This window comes from Plutella xylostella, chromosome 27 (assembly GCF_932276165.1).
Source record: "Plutella xylostella chromosome 27, ilPluXylo3.1, whole genome shotgun sequence".
NCBI lineage: Eukaryota > Metazoa > Arthropoda > Insecta > Lepidoptera > Plutellidae > Plutella > Plutella xylostella.
In genome coordinates, this window is record NC_064007.1 from 7,375,415 (window position 1) to 7,394,912 (window position 19,498).

A 19,498-nucleotide genomic window follows, 5' to 3' on the forward strand; every position below is an offset into this window, starting at 1 on the left:
AAATACTAGAGTTACTAAAGCACGAATCAATGTCGGAAATAAACAATAAAAATAGCAAAGGCCCTAATATAGAGCCTTGTGGCACGCCACTTGGTATTTTAACCCAGTCAGACTGAAAGTTACTGGCCACGACAGCCTGGGTGCGGTTACTGACATAAGACGAAAACCATCTGAAGAGATTGCCACGAATTCCCGCCTTGAAGAGCTTGATCAGCAAGAGCGAGTGGTCAATACGATCAAACGCCTTGCTATAATCTGTGTATACGACGTCAGCCTGGTAACCTTGGTCCATTGTTTCCGTAAGTAACTCATTATACAGCAAGAGATTTGTAACCGTAGACCTACCCCTTAGAAACCCGTGCTGAGTAGATTTAAAAACCGTCTTAAGCGCCACATTAAGGTCACGTTGTACAATTTTTTCAAAAACTTTTGCTATTATGCAAAGCTTGGAAATAGGTCGATAGTTTTTTACATCGTTTTTTGGCCCCTTTTTATGGATAGGTGACACAAAAGCTGCTTTCCAAATATCTGGAACCTTGCCCTCTTTAAGTGACTTTTCAAAGAGGAGGTATATGGGAAACGAAAGTTGTTCAGCACACTTTACCAAGTAAATAGGAGGGATTTTATCAGGACCGGCGGACTTACAGGTATCAAGTCTTTTGAGATGGTTATGTATAATTGATTGATCTAGTTGAATTGAGGATATATGACAATCATGGTAGAGGTTCTCAACTTCACCAGGAGAATCAGATGGATTTAGTTTATCAGGCTCTAGAAAAGTGGAATAAAAGTAATCCGAGAATAATTTACAAATTTCATCACCCGAGGAAGTTATGTTGCCTTCAAAGGTCATACAACTGGGCAAGGAGTTAGTTTTGGCTTTGGATTTTGCGAATGACCAGAATGTTTTTGGGTTGAGTTTGATTGACTCCTCAACTCGGGTGATATAAGCGTCGTAACATTCGGTTTCCAACATTTTAGCTCTACTTCGTAATATACACATTAGGGTGACCCGTTTGAACTTTTTATCGAATTTGGAAAAGTTAGGGAACTCAAAAGTTGCGTATGCAAACATTGTTTTCGTAAAAAATAATAATAAAAATATTGAATACTACTTTTAGCCCTCTACCGGAGATCAAAGTTTCAGTTTTTTATTAATATTGGCCCTAAGTTCCATTTGATTAAGTACTAATTTCATCGGTAAAAAGTGTCAAATGAACACTCAAATCATTAATAGTATCATTGTTAATCAGCACTTGTAATTTTCGGAGTGATTTACAAGTGGGTAGACTTAAAATAAACATTTTATGAGTGACGAACTTCAGTACTATTGCAGCGCTCGTCTTGAAAGTTGTTTGATTTTAAATAAATACAATGAGCTCGAATTCGGTTACTAGGCGCAGTGGAGTGGATTGTTTCATTATTGGAGCACCATCAGAACTCAAAAATAGTGTATTACCAACGTATTTACAAGTGCTAAGATACATAGTGCATGTAAGATATACCCTACTAAGTGCAGGCACTGCAAATCAGCCGGCGATTTCGGAAGTGTTCGCTATTGTGAGCAAAGATGTAAAGAAGATATGGGAATCTGCTTCGATACCAACAGTGAGTACCTTACGAATTATTCAGTTACTTACTAAAGAGTACAATGAGTACCTAAAGCTGAAAAGGTGGCCAGAAAAAAAGAGAAATACAAATTTTGATGTTAGAGTGCAAACATTCCAAAACAGGATCACATCTGGTTTGTTCGACATCGCCGCTTGCAAATGTAAATTGTTAACATCATGCTGCTGCTCACATACTAATAAAGTACCCCCTAAAGAGCAAGATTTCCTTAATGATCAACGAACGGACCGAAAAATGATCATTGGTACGGTCGACGTAGTTGAAACAAGAAAACTCCAAAAAAAAGCAAGCCGAATACTTAAACGCCAACAAACATTGCAGACTGAAACATCAATTGCGGTGCAGCCAGAAGTCCCAAAGAGAAGACAGTTGATTAAAACGATACCACCACCAGTATCCGATGAAACTCCTATGAGCAATGAGCCTTCAACATCAGGACTTTAAAGATGTAAGAATAACATTATCCCGATTCCAGTTCTTGCAACAATGTGTGATCGATATGGCATCTCTGACCGATCAGCAGCCGCTGTCGCCACGGCCGTCCTCCAAGACTTTGGACTTGTCACGAGTGAAAATAAAAGCCTCGTTATTGATAAGAATAAAGTTCGCCGAGCAAGAGAAACAGTCCGGCAGGATATGCAAGAAAAGACATTGTGTCACAATGTCGAAGGTATATACTTTGACGGAAGAAAGGATAAGACACTGGAGATTTTTAAAAAAGATAACAGGTATCACAGAACTATTACTGTGAAAGAACATATCTCGCTTATATGTGAACCCGGTTCACTGTACTTGGGACACATCACACCAAAATCCGGAACTGGAAAAGCCATAGCTGATTCCATAATGGGCTTTTGCATGAGTACTGATTTAGAGTTGGATAAAATAATATGCATTGGTTGTGATGGCACTGTCACAAACACGGGATGGAAAGGTGGTGCTATACGGCACATCGAATTAAAACTAAACAGACCGTTGCAATGGTTTGTGTGCCAACTTCACGCAAACGAATTGCCATTAAGGCATTTGTTCAACCGCTTGGATGGAAACACTACTGGACCACGAGAGTATAGTGGACCAATCGGTAAATCTCTAGAACAGTGTCAAAGCTTGCCTGTTGTCGATTTCACGCCTGTTGTAGGAAACCTGCAGCTGCTCCAGGCAGATGTTATTAATTCTTTGAGCACCGACCAAAAGTATTTATAATAATAATAATAATAATCATTTTTATTTCAAACAACAAGGTCCATAATTAATTACAAAAAAATCATTAAAACACATGCAATAAAATCATAAATAATAACATTACATTTACATTAAATTAAAATTAAAATAAAATTTCATTAAAAATATCATAATTAAAAATACAAAAATATAAAATACCAAAATCATACATTATAAAATTAAAAATAAATTAAGTTAAATATCACAATCACGTCAGAGCATCATTCAATTCTTAACATTGGAGCGTGCAGGCTGGAACAGTGTCGCATGTACAGGAAGTCCAGCCTACTCGCGATCATGCTCAGGACGGTGTTGGTGCTGCCGCGCACTCGGCACAACAACGAGGAGGCTCTCTTGCGCATGGTGGCGTGGAAACAGTCTACCCGCGCCTCCGCGAACATGCCGGACGCGCTGCACCAGCGGGGCCGCCCCAGCAGCGCCCGCAGCGCGTCGTTGTACTGCACCCGCAGCGCGCTGTACCGGCGCTGCGTGTAGCTCGCCCACAGCGCGCACGTGTACAGGGACGTGCAGTACGCCCTGAACAGCGTGATCTTCACCTGGCGGGTGCAGCGCGCGAACCGCCGCGCGATCATGTTGGCTCGGACTGCCAGCGCACGCCGCTCCCTTTCAATATCGGCATCGTCCCCCAGGCCAGATGTGATTATGTGACCGAGGTATTTAAACTGATGGACTCGTTTCAAGACGGAACCATTCAGTTTAAAAGGTGGTATATTATTCGCATAGCCACAACCAGCCCCGAAGACCATGCATTCGCTCTTCGTCGTATTATATAACAGCCCATGGGAAGCTGCGTATTTCTCGCAGATACCCAGGAGATGTGCGAGGCCGCCCGGCGAGGCACTCAGCAGAGCCATGTCGTCCGCGTAACTAATATTGTTGACGCAAACCCCGTCGATGTGACAACCGACACGACACCCACTGAGCTCCTCAATAAGGGCGTTTATGTAAAGGTTAAACAAGGAGGGCGAACTGAGCCCCCCTTGCCTCACCCCGCACTCCATCCTGTACGGTCTCGAAAAAGTGTTAATTTATACGAGTTAAGCCAAGCCATCTCAGTTGGATCATGTTCTCCTGAACTAGCACATCGTCAACCAGGAAAAATGGGGCATTCCAGATGGCTGACGACGGCCAATCGCGTATTAAGACTGTATGTCGGAACCCATGGTCCTTCGAATAATTTAAAAATGATCGTGGACTACATCATAAAGGTATACGCGCCGGTCTGGTTTAGTATAAAGAAAGAATTTCGTGCACAAAATGGAGCCCACCACGTTTACAAGCTCATAAAATATTCGAGGGACTTGTGTGACGAAATACTCGCAATAATAGATCCTGTCATACAAAGAAATTCATACTTCGCACACCCGGAAAACTTACTTTTGGCGATGATCTTTGATAATAGACGACCTATCAGAGAACTAGGTCTAAGAAGAATCATCGAGGCACGTAAGGTCAAAAGTAAGTGTGTTCGAGTTTTCAAGTTACCTAAACTGAACTTTCAAGCTGCTGACTACATTGACATCATTATTTGGGCTGAATCACAAATAACACCCCCGCCAATTTTGAACAATGTATCTGACGAAGTTTTGAAGGAAATGGTGGAAAAGGAAACAATGATATAACGATTCCAGCATTCCCATGTCACACCCAGGCTGTGGAAAGATGTGTGAAGTTAGTGACTGAGGCATCGATGGCAGTCGTTGGACCAAAGGCCAGAGATGGATTGATTCGGACCAAATTAATGTCTCGGAGTAAAATGCCTTCTTTTAATTTTAAGCGTCAATACAAGGCTTAGATTTATATGTTTCGAATGTGTTTAATATAGTTTTTGATATAATTGTTGGTTTATTTGTCTTTCATATCCCTAATTCTAGAGAAATAATAATCAATAAAGTACTAAATAAAATAATTATAACATATTTAAGAAGTACGATATTTCGAAAAATATTCAAAATACTTGGCCTGGTAGAGGGCTATAAGTACCTATAAATTAAAAAACTGAAAATGTACTTTTAAACTACGCACAAATACGCAACTTTTGAGACCCCAATGTTTTTGATATCTTGAAAAAAAAAAACCTCCATACACCAACGAGGCACCCTAATACACATTAATGGCACCATCCGTCAGGCCGGCTCGGCAGCCGACAATGCAGCCCGCCACAAACACACCAAATACAGTAATCTAAAGCCCACATACATTTTCATTCCAGTAGCATTTGAAACCACGGGAGTGTGGGGAGAGGAAGCGAAGCGGTTCATTAAACAAATCGCTCGCAAGTCGATAGAACGCGGCCAAGACCGACGCTGCTTGGCGTACCTCACCCAAAGGTTATCCCTGGCGATACAAAGAGGAAACGCAGCCAGCATTATGGGTACCTTTGGGTGGGGTGCAACAGAAGAGCGCCACCAACATTTGTTAATATATATAACGCAGGCATCTGGTTTAATCTCCTGTTTGATTGAACCGCTAGCCCGTTCATTGGATGACGCTATTCAGTTGTATGACTAGGCCGAACGTTGAATGTACAAGCGTCACAAAACGTCCAACTAGTTAGCGGACTTAAAATCAGTCAGGTGGTGAAAACTGGTGAATAAAACGAATATGGCGTCTAACAGCGAACAGCTGACACAAAAAGCACTTGTATTGTTATTTTTTTGCAAATAAATTAGCTTTAAAGTGCGTTATTTATGTTAAAATTGTGTGACAACATGAATTTACCTATTATTACACCGTCGGCGGATAGTTTCAAAGAAAAAATGTGCTGAAAATGGATAGTTATGAACAACAATATCAAGATACGTTAATTGTTATTGTTTAGTTAATTTGTGAGATGAGAGCTTTTTAACATAGTCTTTTTGTTGATTCTTGTCTGGTGATGTTCATCCTAACCAGACATTACAAAGTTGCTATACTATATCCCATTTAACGACTTCGCTGAATAACGTTCAGTCAAGACGTTGGACGTTACAGTCAACCACTTGACGAGTTGTTCTTTAGTCATTCAACTGAGTAACGTCATCCAATGAACGGGCTAGCGGTTCAATAAAACAGGAGATTAAACCAGATGCCTGCGACATATACATCTAGTTAAATATAAGTTTTCTATTATTAGTTTATTTAATATTATTATGTATCTGCTTAAATAAATTCTATCATAATGTTAATAAATGAAATTAAGTAGTTAGGTACTTAACTATGTTTTTTTTACAACATCCCCGTGTAAATTTTATTTAAGGTAAACGTAGCTCTGTTAATGGTCCCCTACCCCTACCCTTAGTTTTGCAAGTAAACTCTAGGGCACAACAAATATGCAAAACGTTTCACATACTCAAAGTCTTTTTAATATATAATTTCGATACGTACCTACATACATATTAATATACCAAAGACGGCCCAAAGAAAGATATAAAAAATCCTTTATAAGTTGTTAAAAATACATTTAATTTCAATAAAAGACAATATTTCGAAGTCATCAACATCATCAAGTTAAACTATCTAACAAAAGTTGCACGGAATGAGTCTGAGTCACCCCTTTTCAGGTAACTACATAATCTACATATACCACTCCGGCAACATCCTATTTGTATAATAAGACAAAAACCATTATAAACGGAAATGCAAAACTTATGTAAGGACCTAAAAAGCCACTTTCTCAAAATACCTACATTAATACAAAATATGTTAATGAAACTGATTAAATTTAGACACTAAAACTATGATCGGTTAGGTACTTACTAAAAAAAAAAATGAGATTTTGGAAAACATTATCCAAATTGACGTTGCGAAAGCTAGTAGCATCAACCTGGTGACGCCAGCTGCCACAGCGGTGTTGTGACTGTTCTTGTGCACAACCACAACCTGGTTTTGACTAATCTGAAAAGTTTCAAATTATAATGTAAATCAAGCGTATCATTTTCCTACTTACCTACGTAGTTTTATGAAATTTGCTTACGATGGAAAAATGAAAAATATCGATCCATAGTTAAAAAAACTTTCGCGAAAAAACTTTAAAAAAAATTGTAGATATTTTATTCTACATAAAGAAGTATTTTGGTTCATAAAGAAGTATTAAGGGATAAAACTATTTATATGGGGGCGTTGTCGTGTTTCAAGTTTTGGTGGCAATACAGTGTATCTTTCTATATTTCGTTATACTACTCACAGTGGTGATGATCCAGTCAGTGTAGCTAGAGACGCGCATGAATACTTGAGGGTAGAAGGAATCGTCGCATGTCTTAAGAAACGAGGTCACCCCCACCACCACCCCGTTGTACACCAGGGGACCACCGGAGTCACCTATACAGATGCCGACTCCTGTAGGGGACAAACTCTTATTGTTAGCCAAGATATGACGACTTCACGAGTCTGGGAAATACCTACCCCACTTTTGTGAACACAAACTTAAGCAAATCTCTCAAATAACTCGATTTGTTGTGGCTTCGTTGCGGGGTCGGTTTTTCAAACCTCAAACGCACTTGATATATAACTCGTCAATCGTCTGCATAAGTCGGTCCAGCCCGTCGACGAGTCGGATATACGAGCTTACCTCCAACACCAAGCAGCCCCGCGCAGAGCATGGAGTCTGGGAGTTCTGGGACCTCCTGCCTCCACCGCGCGGCGCAGGTGTCTCGGTCCACCGTGCGCAGCCCCACGTGCCGCAGGCCGAGGGGAGTTGATTCGATGCAGTTCATCTACGGGTTGTTACAGTAGTGGTAAAGGAAGCCGACAGAAATTGGGTTATCATGCCAGACATGGGAATTAATATATCCGTTTATTATTAAATAAGATATTAGGTCATTATTTACCTATAGATGCCGATAAAATCTGGAAGGTGAAGTGCTAGATACTCACATCAGTCTGTCCCCACCCGACAGCTACCACAGACGCGTTGTCCGGGACCACATACCCCCCCGGGGGGATGGCGGCTGGCTGCACCGAGCTGCTCTTGTAGTTGCTCACACTGGTCGACAGCACCAACACTGCCACGTCGTTGTCGTAACTCTTCAAATATTTGTAGTCCTCGTGGACCACAGTCTTGGACGTCGCATGCTTTGAGCCTCCGCGCTCACTGTAGGTGGATCCGACGCGAATGACAACTTTAGATGCCCTCAAGATGGTAGTGCCAGTAACAGCTGTAGTGTCTTTGATTTTTCTGGAATGATTTTATAGGTATGGTGTAAAGTACCTAGATCATTCACAGCATGACTTGATACTGCAGTGGCGAAGGGTCCATACAACAGTATACCCATCGGCTTCCCTATTGGATCGACTAATTTGATATTTAATATTATAATATGCACCATCCCTGTTGCTGACGACCCGTCAACGAGGACGACATGAATGATGGCGGCGCTTGAGACGCAGTCATGGGCATGTTAAGAGGGAAGTATACTTTGGCAATCCTAGCTAAATAGGAATTATATAGGAAAACATTTGCTATCGCTTGTGCACTAGAGATGCCCGATTTTATGGCTTCAATCGATGTTTTGGATCATAACGGATCGTAACTCTGTGAATCGATTCTCTAGCTGAATCGTATCGCGTATTCATGGTTGCATTTAAAATAAAAAAAAACTTTATAAAAACACTAGATACTGGATAGGGATGAAAACTAAATGAAACTTTGGCAGCACAATCGAGTGTGTTGTATCTGACTTAACCTGACCAATCAACTTATTCGGGAACAAAATGGTGAACGAACCAATACCTAAGAGCTGGGTACTTTCATTTTACGGTGATACGATTTTTTCATACGATCTTCTCTGTATACCCTATCTGCCTGAAGATCGCATTCCATTGAATCGATTCAAAAAATCGGTAGAACGGGCATGCCTATTGTGCACTCATTCCCTCATCCACTCGGGCACGGGTGCGATTAGAAAACAGTTTTCACCAAGGACGTATCAACAAATCTCTTTGATTTTGATGTCGATCGCTTCTGCATAATTATAGGTATGTAGGTTTCGTTTTTTTATGTACCTACGGTTTATGTTCAAAAACGGATTGATTAGACACAGTTTTGATCACAAAAATTACGTTACTTGAGGTTTGAGGTGCCTATAAGTTTGAATCTATATAGCAAATAGGTATATATAGTAATTATTGTGTCATTAAACACACACACACTCACGCCTTGTACTAATGTACTCCCTTGCGGGGTAGGCAGAGGTGCATTGCTGCATCCACTTTTCGCCAGAGTGTTATGTTAGTCCCAATGTAATAGGGGGCGGGCCTATTGCCATTTTACGGGCTTGTGTCATTATCATTCTAAAAATCATGGAGATTTGATAATATTAAGAAGTAGAAAAAAAACTTTTTTCTTTTATAGGTAGGCCACCGTACTTCCCTCTTTAAATGATGTTACAAAATAAAATACTCTATTGTGGAGAATTGCGTACAAGTCTCCACTATAGAGTAAATCGTACTAATATTACAAAGGCGAAAGATTGTGAGTAAGTGGGTGTATGTTTGTTACTTCTTCACGTCAAAACGGCTGAACCGGTTGTAATGAAATTCGGTAGTTATGGGGTTAGCTGACAGCCTGGATTAACACATAGGCTACTTTTAATATCGGAAGTCCTACGGGAAAACTTTTTAAGGCGAAGCGAAGCTTTTTGGGGATAGCTTGTGAATCAATGAAAGGGAAATATAGTAAGGCGTTCATGATAATTTCGAGAATGGCCGACCCCTAAATCGAAACTACAACATTTTGTTTTTATTACTGGAATAAGCAGTGCGCAGCGGTGAGCACGTGGTGCTGAGTGAGTATCACGCCCCCACAGTTCTTGAACCATTTCTGTCTGATCTGCAAAAACAGCGATTAGTTAAGTATGTAGGTTAGGATGAGGACAGAGTGTTGCAAAAAGGGTATACCTACATGATACCTACTAAGCCGAAACCGTGAAACGTGTGAAGCATGTTGTAAACTAAGAAAATTTTGTTGGTCACGTGATTTTTTACTATGGTTTTTTTTTGCGGATTTTTTTGTATTCTGCTTTCATTTTCGGGCTTAGATAAAAAATGCTGCACATGTATGTTACGGATTAGTATACTTCCTCTTTTTGCAACACCCTGTATAACTAGCGCCACAAATTGAAAATGAGAGGTAACTTCATTTTAGAAGTTTTGGGCCCTTACCATGAAAACATAGACACATGCTACACTGACAAACGCCGTATAATAACTGTGTCAAATTTTGATTTACACACAGTAGTTACCTACTTACTTAAGAAAGGTTTTTTTTATAGTTTTAAAGACGCTAAGAACTGAACTCTAATAATTATAATAAAAATCGCTACTTAATGTCACATATTAGAAGGAATGTGATAAGTTACATCAGAACCAAAAACTTGCATTATGGATATTGGGTACCTACATCAAGTTAATTTAATAAGAACCAGAGTTTTACTGGGACAGACTGAGACACATTGACCCTACCCGTAAAACTGTGTACAACTGACTCAACTCAGCATAACATGTTCTAAGCAGAAATCCAGCTACCGTACCAACACCGCACATTATCAGGTGAAGGTAAAAAAATATACTTAATCTAGTTAACTAAAATCTAACCCCCTTATTCATAAAAAAGTTACTGGACAGATTAGCTATTGAACTGTTTTGTCACTCTCTGTCAAAGAACAAATTGTTCTCTGTCAGAGAGGGACAGAACAGTTCAATAGTTAATCCGTTCAGTAACTTTTTTATGAATAAGGGGGTAAATATACTTACCTATTTATTAAAAAAAAACATGGTAGGTACTTACTACATTATACCTACACATCTAAATATCTATTTAACATAGATAGTATGCTTACCTTTACATATTTTGCAAGTGGTAGCTCTGCAGGTCGGTAGTGTATCGTATTCAGGCATAGCCATAGTCCTAATTTTCTCACGACCCGAAGGCGTGAGGCCTCGTTTAGGGCTAGAAATCTTGGGCATTGTTCAATATAATGCCCGTCTTTACAACTTGGACACTGATTATTGCTGGTATAAGGTTTAGGTTTTACCCTTGAAGCCTTCCTCGCGGAGTTCATATGGGCGTCACTGGGTCCATTAGGCTGGCCAGGGTCAAGCGACTCCAGATGGTCTGCTTGGTCCCTCAGAAATTTCCGGAAATTCTGTAATGTAGGCAATTCACCAGAGTCAATTCTAGAGGTCCGGTTGGCTATTTTGATCCATTTACCTTGCAATGTTTATCTAGTTTCTGGTTTAGAAAAAAGATTACCAACATATCCCAGTTATCGGATGAAATATCCAGTGATCTTATTATTCTAAGATTTTTAGAAATGTTGTCGGATAATTTTCTTAAAGCTGCGGCAGTTGTGGAGCATAATCGAGGGGGCATAATAATTCTTTCAAAAGATTTTTGATCAATGATTTCGGGTTGTTGTATCTTTCGCATGATAACTGCCAACCTATCAAAAAACATTCCTCGGAATATTCGAGGGAACTAACAACATCAAGTGCGCTGTTTAGGTAGGTACATAAATTTTTTAATTGATTTTAAGGGTGGAATTGAATAGAATAGTTTTTTATTACACGTAAAATTCGTAGGATTCGTCCAAACATCACGTTCACGAGAAACTATACCGGAATAATATTTATACGCGAGTAAATATCTGGGATAAATACATTTGCAAGGCAGGTTTTAGCACAGCCACTTCGGCATATATTTAATTTATGCTTAGGAAATTCCACATTCCCGGATAGGTGGAAAATCACACGGGTGATTCCAGTACCGAAGGGAGGAACCAGCAACCAAGCGGATGGATACAGACCGGTTGCTGTCCTCTCTGCTCCTGGGAAAGTGCTTGAATCGGCTATACAAAAGAGTGTCAGCGAACAAGTAAGGGTTCAACTGGATGATGCGCAGCATGGTTTCAGGGCTGGCCGTAGTACCACCAGCAACCTACTCAGCTACATGACATATGTTGTGTCGGCTATTGATGCCGGAGCTCAAGTTGATGCAGCGTATTTCGATTTCCGGAAAGCCTTTGATCTGGTGGATAACGATACTCTGCTATGCTAAGGCAGCTGGCTACGGTAGGCTGCACGACACAACTTTTAAAGTTCTTTGCCAGTTACATGCGAGGTAGGCAGCAGTATGTGGAGTATAAGGATTGGCAATCAGACCCGTATAGCACCCTAACGGGAGTAAGCCAGGGTAGTAGCCTTGGGCTGCTAGAATTTTTAATATTAATTAATGATCTACCCAAAGTAGTGAAACACGCTAAATGCTTGCTATTTGCGGATGTCCTGAAGTTGGCAGCCACGGTTCATACGCCAGAAGATGCTGAGCGGCTACAGGATGACATCGATCGGGTAGTGCAGTGGGCAAAAGATAATTCCCTTGAATTTAACGCTTCTAAGTGTAAAGTGCTCTCATTTACTAGGGCTCAGGAACCTGTCCAGTACACATACAGCGTAATTAGCACTCCAATGGTACGGGTGAGTGAAATTAAAGACCTAGGAGTAAAGTTTAATTCACAACTCACATTTGGAGACCATATCGTAGAAGTTTGCAGAAGGGCGTTTCGGAACCTAGGATTTGTACTCAGGAGAGGCCAAGGGTTTACTTTCGTAAGTGCGATACGCATTTTATATAACTCATTGGTGAGGAGCGCAATGGAGCATAATGCAATTATTTGGGCTCCGCATGAAGCTAAATATGTAGGAATGCTAGAACGAATACAAAATAATTTTTTAAGGTTTTTGTACAACAAGTTATACCTGTAAACCACCAAGTATCCTTTCTACCCACTCATGTATCCCACTTTGTTTATACTGGGCATGGTCGGATATTATGAGCTCAGGGTTAGGAGGGAACTTACTTTGGTAACGTATTTGTGGAAAGTACTAACCGGCAAAATCACAAACATGGATGTTTTAAAAACTATAGAATTGTCCGTACCAAATGAGTTCGTATATAGGCGCCGTCAGCCGCGTTTACTGACTGTACCGTGTGGCCGAACAAGATTACTGGAAAGGGGGCCCTTTCCAGCTGCGGGCTGACGCGCGCACTGCACCGTCTCAACGAGCTCGCTGACCAAATAGACGTGTTTACATGTACTGAGAGGCAGTTCACAGTATTATTAGCAAGTTGTAGGATATCTTACCTAGTTTAAATACCTATTTATATTAAGTACTTAATTTCTGTTTTTAGTGTTATATTTTTATTGTAAACTTGTCTATCGAATTGGCTTAGCTGTAAGGGTAGACTAAGTTATTGAAATAAATAAAGAAATAAATAAATTTGCATTCTATTCTATCATGTTATAGGTACCATAGGGAAGTAATGTCACATAATTTTGAAATGATCTGATAACTTAACATTAGAACTCCCAACAAATTAGGGCGAAACACCCAGTAACTGACCATGTGCCAGTAACTGACCACCTTCCTCTTCAACTCCAATAAATAAGAAATATAGCCAAGCAGGGCCATCTAGTAAACATCCAGTCTATTTTGTGGTTCATTGAGAGCATTACTGATACAAAAGATTTTGCCAGCTGTCAACAGATGGATAGTGAGCGATCGAAAAAGTTTAGTTGGCGCGCGAACCGAGTAAATTTCAGTTGTGACTAACGTATTTGTTAAGGGAAGTGAATTTTTTGATCGTAATATTTACCATGAAATAAATTGAAATCATTGAAAGAAAAAATGATACCATATAGATTTAATTATAAAGATTACGTTTTTGATAAGATTCAGCTTGTTATTTCCCGTTTAATTGTTTTAATGGGGTGGACAGTTACTGGACGACAAAACAGCGATTTTCCAATAACTGACCACCTATGTCGGTTATTGGGATTTTTGGTTGAAGCTGAATTTAGGCAAAATAAGAACGTAATATTAAAGCTCATATGTGCCATTTTCTTGTGTCAAAATATGAGCATTCTATCTTCACTCCTTCCATTTACTGACATAGGTGGTCAGTTATTGGGTAAATTGGTGGTCAGTTACTGGTATTATTATATATGATATATTTTTACAGCTTTCAGCGAGATGAAGAAGCGCCAAGATAGCAAAAAAAGTATAGAAAAGGCAATTCCACTTGTCTGAGATAAACTAGGATCAACAAGACATTCCAAAATAAATCAGGGTGACATGCAAGCACCTTTTAAAATATAGGGAATTCAAACACAAAGTCCAAGTTTGTTCCAGATTCGGTATTAGCTGATGAGGAAGATAAAAACGCTAGTGGAGCATACTATCAGCCTAGGACAATGTGGATTCTCCAGGATAAAGACAGATGTCACCATTTTTCCTTAAAGATAATCCTTGGAGCAGTCCCTTCAAGAATACAAGACCAGGAGACAAATGGCTTTCACCATCTCACTCTATGAAAATATACTCAAATGCTATCTTCAGAACAGCTGAAGGCGTACCTAACCAATGCCAGCGCTTGTGAACCAGATGAAATTGGTTCCCCGAGCACAAAAGCACTTGGCGAACAAGACCTCAATGACGCTATTAATGACCCAACCTGAATATACGTTACCGACGAAACGCGCCTCCACATTTTTCCAAAGACAGGCAAAGCCACTTCAGCAAAATAGGAAAAAGAAAGCATCACTACAATACTAGCACCCTCAGCCGGTGCACCAACACGCCCTTCAATGGCATTATGAACGGCCAGCGGATTTCAAACAGAACGGTAAAATTGGCACACAAGAAATTGGGCATTCTTCTATAAGTGGTTACCACGACCAACAGCCCAGCCATTTGGAACCGATACCATAACTATCCAGAATCCACTGGCAACGCTATACTATCATTGGCAGACACATTAGTCCAGCTGCGGAAAATGCAGAAAGTACAGCGATGTTCTGCTTCAGTGACGCCTCTTCAACGAGGCAAAGATTCCCTGTCCCCCTTGCAGAAATGACTACTCCAGTCTTTGGCCAAATACTTACCTACGAAAGCACGTTTCAACAGAATCATAAATATTCCAGTTGAATCCTCAACAAAGTCATTGAAATCCCGTTCGTCAAGGCATCCATCTTTGTATCCTGAAAAACTAACCCCCAATTTCTGATTCGGTCATAATTACAATGGCTAGCCTCAATGACTCTTTTAGCCGCACTGAAAGTCTTTGGGTGGGGTTTCAGCAATAATGAAAACCATCTGTCTCTGGTCCTACATCCTTGAAAGGACCGGCGGGGAAATGGCCTACTTTTCCGGCGGGAATTTATGTTTTCCCAGGCCGACAATACAATCCGCCACGATTCCTCCTCCTCATTAGTTGTTACCGAATATGGAAAAGACCGGCTTTAGCGCTTGGATTCGCTACTTTATATTTAAGAGAATGCTCGTTTCTGGCACCATGAATGCTTCATGGGCCTGTCCCACTGATCCTGGCTTGTTCCGGACAAACAAAATCGCCCTTTCTGTGACTTATCTGAAGGTACTACATTGGGGCCACTTAATCTCCCTGAAAGCTGTAAATTTAAAATGCGTGTTCACTATGTGCATGTGTGTTTATTCCTTTGTTTTTAGTATTTAACAAAAATGCATAAACTTGTGTTTTTAATAAATAAATGGTTGATTATTAGGATAAGATATCATTTAAATTATGCATTAATCTGATTAATTAATTTAATGCACTTTTCAGTTAAGAAACCTTGAGCAAAAGTTATGTGTCACACATTAAAAGAGACCAGAGGATCGGTACTATTACACGAAGTAATCAAATAAATAAATAATAATAAGATTTAATCATGATTCCATTTTTAAACCATTTTAAATTGGTGGTCAGTTACTGGCATCGAGTGTGGTCAGTTACTAGATTTTAGAGGTCAGTTACTGGGAAAATCACTACTTTTTGTTTGCAAAAATATATAAAAAAATGAGTAACTTCTACATGTTTGCTATTTACTCAGGAATGTAGCTCTGTTATTCTAGTTTCTAAAACAAAAATCGGATTTAATAAGCGATAAGAATTGAGCCCGCTACAGATAAATTACTGGAACAACTCCCTTAAGGTGGTCAGTTACTGGGTGTTTTGCCCTACTTGCATTATGGATATTGAATACCTTCATCATTTTAATTTTTTTGAACAAAATTTTAGAAGTAGGTATTTGTCGGACATACTGAGACCGCACTGACCCTACAACTGTACGGCTCGGCTCACGTCCCTGTTTGGTGTCGGTATTATGAAAATTTAAATTTTTCATTGCTCGCGTTGACAGCTCCAAACGAAGCTTGCATACTATGTCGGTGAGTCTGGTAAAGCAGCATTACCGTATAATGTGAGACTAAATACGCCATGTAAGGGTATGTATCGATGGTGGTGGGTCGTCCCCCGACGATCCTGTTGGTGGGGGGCGCCGGGGGTGCGGGGGGCTCCCTCACAGTCACCGTGTCCTCACAGCTCCCTGAAAACATAATATTATATACCTACCGTACCGTTTACGTAGTCCATAATTTTTATGAGAACTTCCTGATCGCATAGGGTTAAAATTTACATTCTTAGGGCAGGGTAAGTATACATGTTGTTGTTGTTTGTTGTTGTTCCTATGGCACCCCAGAGGTGCAGAGGGTCTCCACTAACGTCCGCCACTTCCGCCTATCTTCGGCTGTACTTTTGGCCTCGCTCCAGCTTAGTCCAGCGGCTCGCAGCTCGTTTTCGACGCTTCGGCGCCATGTCTGGACAGGGCGTCCACGGGAGCGCTTGCCATTTGGTGGCCTCCAGTCAAAAGCTACGTTTGCGGCATTCGTAGCTCCTCTTCGTACAGTGTGCCCAATCCATCTCCACTTTCGCTTCGCAATTTCCTTGCCGATGGGAGATTGTCGGCACAGCTTCCACAGATCTTCGTTACGTATTGTCTTCGGCCAGAAAACGCGCAGGATCGATCTTAGGGACTTATTGAAGAACACTTGCAGTTTGTTCGTCAGCCCTTTCGTCACTCTCCACGTTTCGCAACCAAAGAGCAATACGGACTTCACGATGGAGTCGAAGAGGGAGATTTTTATCCGCCTTGTGAGCACATTTGAGTCCCAAACAGGTTTAAGTATACATACTTACCTTTAATGTTGAAGGAAAAAAAAAAACACTCTTTTACTGGGGTTTGACTGTACCCTATAGGTAGCAAATATATAGCAATTCTTCTACTTTTTAAATAGACTTTGATTAAGTAAATACCTTCTATAATGAATACATAAAAATTGGTTAGGTTGCATTCTTTTACCTTTGAAAACTGAAGCAGATAAGTATAAAGTACCACATACACACATATGTATAGACATCTACCCAATTTTACTTTACCATACTTCATCACGACCCATCACGTCCCCACTGCTGGGGCACGGGCCTCCTTCCAATGAAGGAAGGGTTTAGGCCTAGTCCACCACGCTGGCCAAGTGCGGGTTGGTGGGCCCCAACACAAGCAAGCTTGTGCTAAGAGAGTTGTCGGGTAAGTGGGCAACCCGACTGTCAGATGTTTTCAAGCCGCCCGAAGGCCTCTGACTAGGCTTAACGACTGCTGCGGCTGTGCCATTTCAAAACACAGTAAGCGCCAACTTTAAAAAAAATCGGGTCTTTGATTTATACATTATTTTAGGCGGTTGCGCACAAAACTGCATTGTCAGGATATCAAAAAACCGCTCAGAAACGAAAATAAAAATTCTAAAAACCTAGTAACTCCACCCTGCGATATCAAAAATGCCACGAAAACAATTTTAAAACATAGTAAGAGCCACCAACCATTTTAAAACATAGTAAGTGAAAATGACTTACTGTGTTTTAAAATGGTCAATGGCTAATACTAGGTTTTGAAATGGTCAGAAAAGGTCAATTTTTGCCCGTTAATTTTAGTAAGTCACAAATGACATACATTTTTACTAACACTTTTTTCGAAAAAAATATCACATATTTCAGAACCTGTATCTTTGAACCAATGAGAACTAGACAGTTGAAGTAAAAGTAGAACATAAGGAAATTTTGTCTTCTTTATAAAAGCCATAGAAATCTTTCTCGTCAGAACCTTTATACTAGCCCTATTTTGCATAAACAAAAAAAAACTCAAACATAGGAAACTAATTTTAGCTCAAAATTTAGGAAATATTGTCTAATTTAAGGCAGCCATAAATAATGTTCGTATCAGACATGCCTTCTTAATATGGCGATTTAGATCATTTAGATAAAAAAAACAAACTTAAAAATATGCCGGTATTTCAGCTATTACTTATAGTGCGGTCGTGTAAAAGTGCTGCAAAATTTGATTTATATTATGTGAAGGATCCAAAAAATAAAAAAAAATAAAAAACATATAAATTATTACGTTATGATTGCAATTTCAATATACTTAACTTGTCTTAAATTACACAATAATGGCTCTTACTAGGTTATAAAATGGTCAGTGAGGGCGGTTTTAGGGTGAGAAAACCATTTAAAACCTAGTTAGTGTTTTCTTTTGTGCATTACAGCAACAATATTAGTCATATTTAAATGAAATAGTATTGTATGTAAAGCCTAGGTTCTGCCGCTTCTTTTAAGCTTACATTCGTTGAGATATGTATCATAGTTTTCCCAGGGCGTTTTTTGGCTCTCCTGAAAATTTTGTCTCCTGGCTGTTACCGTGTTTTGAAATGGCACAGCCGTGCTGCCGAAGCAGCAACCGGGACCCACGGCTTAACGTGCCGTCCGAAGCACGGAAGCGTCCAGAAAAGAACCACTTGAAATCGGTCACCCATCCAATGGCTGACCGTGTCAGTTGTTGCTTAACCTCAGTGATCAGTTACGATCACTGAAGCCCGCTCGACTACGGACGCTTCACTATACTTAACTATCGTATATAATAAAGCTTACCATGGTAAAATAGCACAGTCATAATTAGTAACTTCATACTGAAAACCATCACTTTCCTGTTTATTTTCAGTCTCAAAAGTAAGTAAAAATTGCGATGGCCAAGCCATGGCCATCACAATTTTATTTATTGTAGCTTTTTAACTTGTCTACAGTGATGCAATGAGGACGGATATAAAAGTACAAGGAGTTGCAATAGTGGTATATTTTACCACTATTGAAACCGCCTGCACTTTAAAAACTATGATCAATAAAATTGTGATGGCCATGGCTTGGCCATCGCAATTTTTACTTACTTTTAGACTGGAAATAAACAGGAAAGTGATGGGTTTCAGTATGAAGTTACTAATTATGACTGTGGTATTTTACTATGGTAAGCTTTATTACTTAGGGTAGCTAAGTATGGTATAGTAAAACTGGGTAGATATCTTGATCTATGTGGTACTTTATACTTAGCCTCTTCAGTTTTTAAAGATAAAAAATGTAACCTTATCAATTTTTATTTCTATGTATACATATTATAGGTATATACTTATTCAAACTCTATTTAAAAAGTAGAAGAATAGCTATTTCTTTGGTCTCTATAGGGTACAGTCTACCCCGAGTAACAGAGTGAAATTAATTTTGTATGTATTACCTTACCTGTCTTAAGAATGACAATTTTAACCTTATACAATCCATAAATTATATACGATCAGAAATTTATCATAAAAATTATGGACTACGTATAGGTAGGTGATATAATTATGTTTTCAGGGAGCTGTGAGGACTTGGTGACTGTCAGGGAGCCCCCTGAGCCCCCCGCCAACAGGA

General features: G+C 39.8%; 1 protein-coding gene across 1 annotated transcript; it reads right to left on the reverse strand.

Annotated features, from left to right (window-relative positions):
- Positions 1-6,297: 6,297 nt before the first annotated feature.
- Positions 6,298-19,277, reverse strand: LOC105390680 (trypsin CFT-1). Its single transcript, XM_048630992.1, has 8 exons — positions 18,689-19,277; positions 16,123-16,256; positions 10,887-10,997; positions 9,600-9,682; positions 7,729-8,029; positions 7,424-7,568; positions 7,040-7,191; positions 6,298-6,750 (listed from the first exon to the last, which is right to left on the reverse strand). The coding sequence occupies exons 1-8, from the start codon at positions 18,735-18,737 to the stop codon at positions 6,601-6,603; spliced, it is 1,125 nt and encodes a 374-aa protein (XP_048486949.1). The 5' UTR covers positions 18,738-19,277; the 3' UTR covers positions 6,298-6,600.
- Between the last annotated feature and the right edge of the window lie 221 nt (positions 19,278-19,498).

What these genes read in the sequence shown, in the direction of transcription:
- LOC105390680 (XM_048630992.1), bottom strand. Translation starts at nt 18,737, where the DNA reads ATGGTTTTCAGTATGAAGTTACTAATTATGACTGTGCTATTTTACCAT. An exon ending in ATTTAGTCTCACATTATACG is followed by an intron (nt 10,998 to 16,122) that starts GTAATGCTGCTT and finishes CCTACATTACAG; the next exon opens with AATTTCCGGAAATTTCTGAG. An exon ending in CCGCGAGGAAGGCTTCAAGG is followed by an intron (nt 9,683 to 10,886) that starts GTAAAACCTAAA and finishes CTGTTTTTGCAG; the next exon opens with ATCAGACAGAAATGGTTCAA.